The sequence below is a fragment of the Apodemus sylvaticus genome, chromosome 7, assembly GCF_947179515.1.
Source record: "Apodemus sylvaticus chromosome 7, mApoSyl1.1, whole genome shotgun sequence".
Taxonomy (NCBI): domain Eukaryota; kingdom Metazoa; phylum Chordata; class Mammalia; order Rodentia; family Muridae; genus Apodemus; species Apodemus sylvaticus.
In genome coordinates this window covers 128,681,163-128,687,162 of record NC_067478.1, presented here as the reverse complement: position 1 = coordinate 128,687,162, position 6,000 = coordinate 128,681,163, and the positions used below count along the sequence as shown (strand labels likewise).

General features: G+C 41.4%; 1 protein-coding gene across 1 annotated transcript in view; it reads right to left on the bottom strand.

The window, feature by feature from the left end:
* Nucleotides 1–1,523: 1,523 nt before the first annotated feature.
* Nucleotides 1,524–6,000, bottom strand: part of Dync2h1 (dynein cytoplasmic 2 heavy chain 1) — a 252,371-nt gene continuing 247,894 nt past the window's right edge. The window contains exon 89 of the mRNA XM_052189168.1: nt 1,524–2,038. Coding sequence (XP_052045128.1) covers nt 1,880–2,038 — 159 coding nt within the window. The 3' untranslated portion in view covers nt 1,524–1,879. The remainder of the gene's footprint in view (nt 2,039–6,000) is intronic.

The following is a 6,000-nucleotide window of genomic DNA, read 5'->3' as shown; positions in this document are numbered from 1 at the left end:
GCAAATTGGTACAACCACCCTGGAAATCAGTCTGGCGGTTCCTCAGAAAACTGGGCACCTCGCTTCCAGAAGATCCTGCTATACCACTCCTGGGCATATATCCAGAAGATTCCCCAGCATGTAATAAGGATACATGCTCCACTATGTTCATAACAGCCCTATTTATAATTGCCAGAAGCTGGAAAGAACCCAGGTATCCCTCAACAGAAGAGTGGATGCAAAAAATGTGGTATATATACACAATGGAGTACTATTCAGCCATTAGAAACAATGAATTCATGAAATTCTTAGGCAAATGGATGGAGCTGGAGAACATCCTACTAAGTGAGGTAACCCAGACTCAAAAGGTGAATCATGGTATGCACTCACTAATAAGTGGATATTAACCTAGAAACCTGGAATACCCAAAACATAATCCACACATCAAATGAGGTACAAGAAGAACGGAGGAGTGGCCCCTTGTTCTGGAAAGACTCAGTGAAGCAGTATAGGGCAAAACCAGAACGGGGAAGTGGGAAAGGGTAGGTGGGAGGACAGGGGGAGAGAAGGGGGCTTATGGGACTTTCGGGAAGTGGGGGGGCTAGAAAAGGGGAAATCATTTGAAATGTAAATAAAAAATATATCGAATTAAAAAAAAAAAAGGAAAAAAAAATCTATCCAGAAAAACTAGGAGCATCTGGAAACTATGGATGTTTTTAAAATGCCAGGATAAAACTGTTCCACATAACCATGACAAGACCAAACTTGGGCTGAGGATTTCATACAGAGTTTCTTACCTGAGTTCATGACTGAAATAAAAATTTCTGGTTTCTTTGGAGAAAAAAAAAAAAAGAAACAGATGGCAAAGCCTCAGATGTACAGGGTCCTATTGTTTACTGTTTGACACTGCTTTATGTCGCTACTCCTTGCTCTGGTTTCTGGGTTGGTATCTCTATTTTCTGAGTATTACTGTGAGATTCGTAATTCATAGTCTCTTTTTCCTTTGATTTCAGCTGATTTCTCCTCTGAGTATGCGACTTTTCTTTGATGATAAATGCCAAGTGTGGGGGTGTATCTCAGTCACACAGTGCTTACCTACCTTCATTCCTGACACTGGGGGAAGTGCAAAACAAAACAACAAACCCCCAATAGCACTGGCACAAGTGTAGACACACACGGTGGCTGAGAGAGGCTATTGCACATGCCTGACAGCAGCACACATCTCAACCCTCAACAGCTGTCTGTTCCTGTGGACAGACAGCTGGACATAATCCAGGCTCCTAAGGCTATTCTTGGATTTCAGGGAGTCTTGCAAAACTCAAATACAGGTTCCAAAGCTCATAATGAGAGGGTGAATCTAAATCCTATGACCAGAATTTATGTTTCGTTATCTATATTATCTACATTCTCAGGTAAATTCTTCTTTTAGGATATTAGTATGTATTATATCATTTAATGTACACAAAGAAATGACATCATGTTTAATTGTTAAGATAATTCATTCATTATACCCTTGTACATTGTTCAATGCTTAAAAGCAGTGCATATACATATTTAAAACTGTAGAATACAATAACTTTATATGCAATTATTTGAAACCAAATATCAATTTCTTAAATATAGAATTTTAAATTGTAAATATTTAAATTACTGAAAAGTAAACTTCCTCATAAAAATATTTAATAACTACCACCAAACACCCCACTGTCATATGAACTTCTTTAGGTACACAGTACTGGTATTACTCATTTATTAAAATAGAAACACAAGGAGACCATCAACAAGAACAACTAACAGCAGATATGCTGAATTAATGTTTCTAATGTAGACTGAGTACATGGTCTGTGTGGAGTGTTGAAGTAACTGTCACTTTGCTAAGTCTTCCTGTTTTGCCACAGATTTACTGATTTTTAAGAAACAGCGCTGCCCCACACTGAATCCACTGGTCCTGGTTGCCACCACAGGGAACATCAATGTTGGTTACCACACGATCCCTCTCAGCACTTGTATAAACAGGTAAAGAGATGCATTCATCAGGGGAATATGGACCATATGAACCCTGTTCAAAAGAAAAGGACAGTCTAAAAATACAGCAACAAATTCACACCTTCCAATTCTTATGCTGTCGTATATATTAGACATTTCAACTAAAGATTACTATAATGAGCCCCTATCTCCTACATCAGTTCACAAATACCCAATCATTTGCCTAAGAACTGGGAAAAGAGCTCACTGGCAAACATAAGGACCTGAGTTCAAGTCCTTAATAATTACATAGAAGCCAGACACATAGTACAGGCAACTCGAGTCCCACTGTTCCTAGGGAGATTTGAGGCTGAGACAGGAGAGCTTGCTGGCCACCCAGCTGGTGTGTGAGTGGGGCTTAACAACAAAGGTCCACCTCAAAGGTGAAGGAGGACACTGGCAGCTGTCTTCTAACTTCCACAAATGCCCAGCTGTTTGCCTCTTTTTACTTTCCCTCCCTCCCGTCTGTCTGTCTGTCTGTCTGTCTGTCTCTCTCTCTCACACACACACACACTCACACACTCTAAAACTTTCCTTTAGCCCCAAATACTGGAATATTTTGACAATTAAACATATAATTTTACCTATAAATTTCTATAAATACAAAAAATACATTTCTAAGCAGGAATGTGCCTACAAAGAACTTACATTTCTCACTTATTACTACCGTAAAGTTCAATGTAGAAGGGGTGGATTGAATAAAGTGCTGCACTCTCCCTTGTGTTTCACATGGGCATGTCTCTGGTGCACTCCCAGAGCTGCAGCTTTTCTGAGCGAGCTGGTAGACTCGGGCGTTTGTGGACGCAGGCGTTTCTGCTGCAGCGGAACGCAGGTGTCCTGCCGGTGCTTCACCTGTTCCTTTTCACCCAGGAGCCATTCAAGTCTCTTGCTGCCTTTGCTGCCTTGATGTCTGTCATCCGTTCACTGTGTCACTGCCTTTGCTGCCCTTGCTGTCAGTCATATGTCACTGTATCTCTAGTGTGTCTGTATGTTGCAAGCTCACATTCAATTTCTCCCATAGACGTAAAATGAACTACTGTGATAATCCTTGGTTTCTTTCAATAGAAGATTCAATCAAAGATCATCATTTGGGTGCCAGGAATGGCTAGCCATGTTTCATATAGAACTTTTATCTTCATCTAGATCCTTTTGGATCTCAGAAATAAACAATTTTTTTTTAAGAAGAATCTTCAAAGAAATTTGTAATAGTGCTTCCAACTAAAATCTAACACTGGTGTTTGGTCTGAACTTATGATCTCATTCAACCACTGAATTATTATATTTTAGAGCTGGAATGGAATTTAGAGAGGACTATTCTAGAAGATTGCTGAAATGGATTAGAAGCATATAGTGTTTACCATAATAAGGATGGCCCATCCTTAATTAAGTGAGATAAGCTCACTTGTTGTCTTTAAAATAGAAGCGATCACTTATAGAAATGCATGGCTTTAGGATATTGAATACTTAGAAGCCAAGCATTTTGTTCTCCCTGGTGAAAGGTCATGGGACCTTCCTCTCTCCTTCAGGAAACCGGAGCCGTATTCATGTACACACTTTACTTTTGGACTGCTATTTCTACCAATTCTTAAATCAACTAGAAAATTCATCCCTTTCACACCCTCTGCTGGTAGTGGATGATGCTCTAGCAAAGATAAATAAAATAGTTCTCTTTCAGGAAAATAACTCTTAAGTAGGCATTATATGAACTTTTTCCTTTTCCAACATGAGGATTCTGCTGAGATCCTCATGTCTTTGATGTAAGTCACTTCAGTCTATTTGACATCCCTGAATTTTAACCTACTGTAGTACAGTAAAACTTGCACTTTATACAGTCATTTCCCTACAGAATGCAGCCACCTTCCCGAGTCTTCCCGGCTGTGTCTAGTTTGTGTGACTGTGGTGGGTACCCAGCCTACCGTATGACAGTGCTGCGTGTGCTCACGGTGCACCTATGTCAGAGGCGGCATACACAGATGGGAAGAATGTCCTTCAGTGTAGCTTACAACTCCGTTAGGAAACACACATCAAATATCTACAATATCACTTTTAGTAAAGAGTACTACAATAAAGGCTCCTGGGCTGTCATCCTAACAAGGTCTCTGAGAAACTGAATTCTTGGGTAGATTGCTTGCACCGTGTAGGGAGCAGAGCAGAGAGAACACACACCCTCCCCCCCGCCCCCCATGACTTGGCTCTCTTCTCTAATTCTGCTTGGGACTCAGAACTCAGAGCATCAAGGGTGAGCCTTCTCCCACTGACACTGCTACGACAGTCTTTACAAAGAACAGGCAGACACGACCCACTCAGTGGACTGTGGTGGTGTAAAGCTTCCTGCTGGAGGAGGTCAGTTCTCTCGAGCATCTGACGTCTGTGGGAGCCTAAGCCCAGGCAGCACAGTGCAAGGCTGCCAACAGATACCAGGACAGAAACACTGATGCTGGGTATTCACTGACAGCGCACACATCTTTCTCCCCAGCCATACAGCACTCTAACAAAGGATAATGGTGGCTTCCTGACATCCTGCTCAGCATTTCTCAGGCTCCTGACTTTTGGGAAAGCTGAATGGACTTGCTCTCAGTCCCTGAGATTAAATGATGCAAGGTTAGGCAGACCAATGATGTGGCCAACATGAAGAAGAAGGTTCCTGGGGTGTGCTGTGGGACTGCATTAAATACTAATGATCTAGTTCCCTCTTTAATATGTTTATTAGGCCAAAGAATCAGACTAGCTAGGCTAAGGTATTTGTATAAAATTAAAATTTTATGAAAACTATTAACAAATATACTGCCCATTTAACAAAAATGAGATACATGAAGACTGCAAATAGTTCATGATACTACATAAAAATATTATGCAAATAAAATTCAATAATTAGAACCTATACATTGTGACTGCATTGCAGTTATAATAAACAGAACTAGTCTGTTGGCTAAGCTCAGTACTGAAGCTCAAGTCTAAAGTGAGACACTAGTTTGGGCCAGTTACCGTTCACGCATTCTGTCTTGTGTGAGCAAGCACACTGCGGCTTTCCTGCTTCTCTAGTCTGTCTGTTGATGTAACTCTGGTGCTTTAGGCAAAGTGGGTTAAAAGCACACAAGCCTTAGCAATACTGAGCAATATGCCAGTGACAGGACACCTCAAAGGACACTGCAGTGCCTAGTACTACTTCCCGTCCTTCTTCATTTGCTACAGAGGATGATGTTGGGACCTGGGATTTTTCAGGTGCTCATTGGAGGCTTCTGAGCCAAAAAATAAGGTAACTTCCCATTTGAAAGGGATGTCCTAGCCACTGCTGAGGGCAAGGGTGGCAGAACAGAGGCAGGGACACTGATTAAGAGTGCTTTTCAAAATCCGTTAGCATATGTTAATCTGTATTTTAATACTACTTCAGTTTCACAGAAACAATAGTAAGCATGAACTTTGTCCTCTGCATATTTTAAAATTATTCTGTACACATTTTACAATGCTTAAGCAGCTGTATAACAGTTTGCACACATTTCTTCCTGTTACTTGAAAAATGACAAGAATCTAGTGTCTTTTTAAATTTAAATTTTTGTTTTTATTTTTGTTCTCTTATGTTTATTAGATATTTTCTTTATTTACATTTCAAATGTTATCTCCTTTCCTTGTTTCCCCTCTGAAAACCTCCTATCCCATCCTCCCTCCCCGTGCTCACCAACCCACCTACTCCTGTTTCCCTGTCCTGGCATTCCCCTACACTGGGGCATTGAGCCTTCACTGGACCAAGGGCCTCTCCTCCCATTGATGTCTGACAAGGCCATCCTCTGCTACATATGTAGCTGGAGCCATGGGTCCCTCCATGAGTACTCTGGTTGGTGGTTTAGTCCCTGGGAACTCTGGGGAGTACTGGGTGGTTCATATAGTTGTTCCTCCAATGGGGCTGCAAACCCCTTCAGCTCCTTGGGTCCTTTATCTAGCTCCCCCATTGGGGACCCTGTGCTCAGTTCATAGGGGCTGAGTGTGTCCCCCTATGAA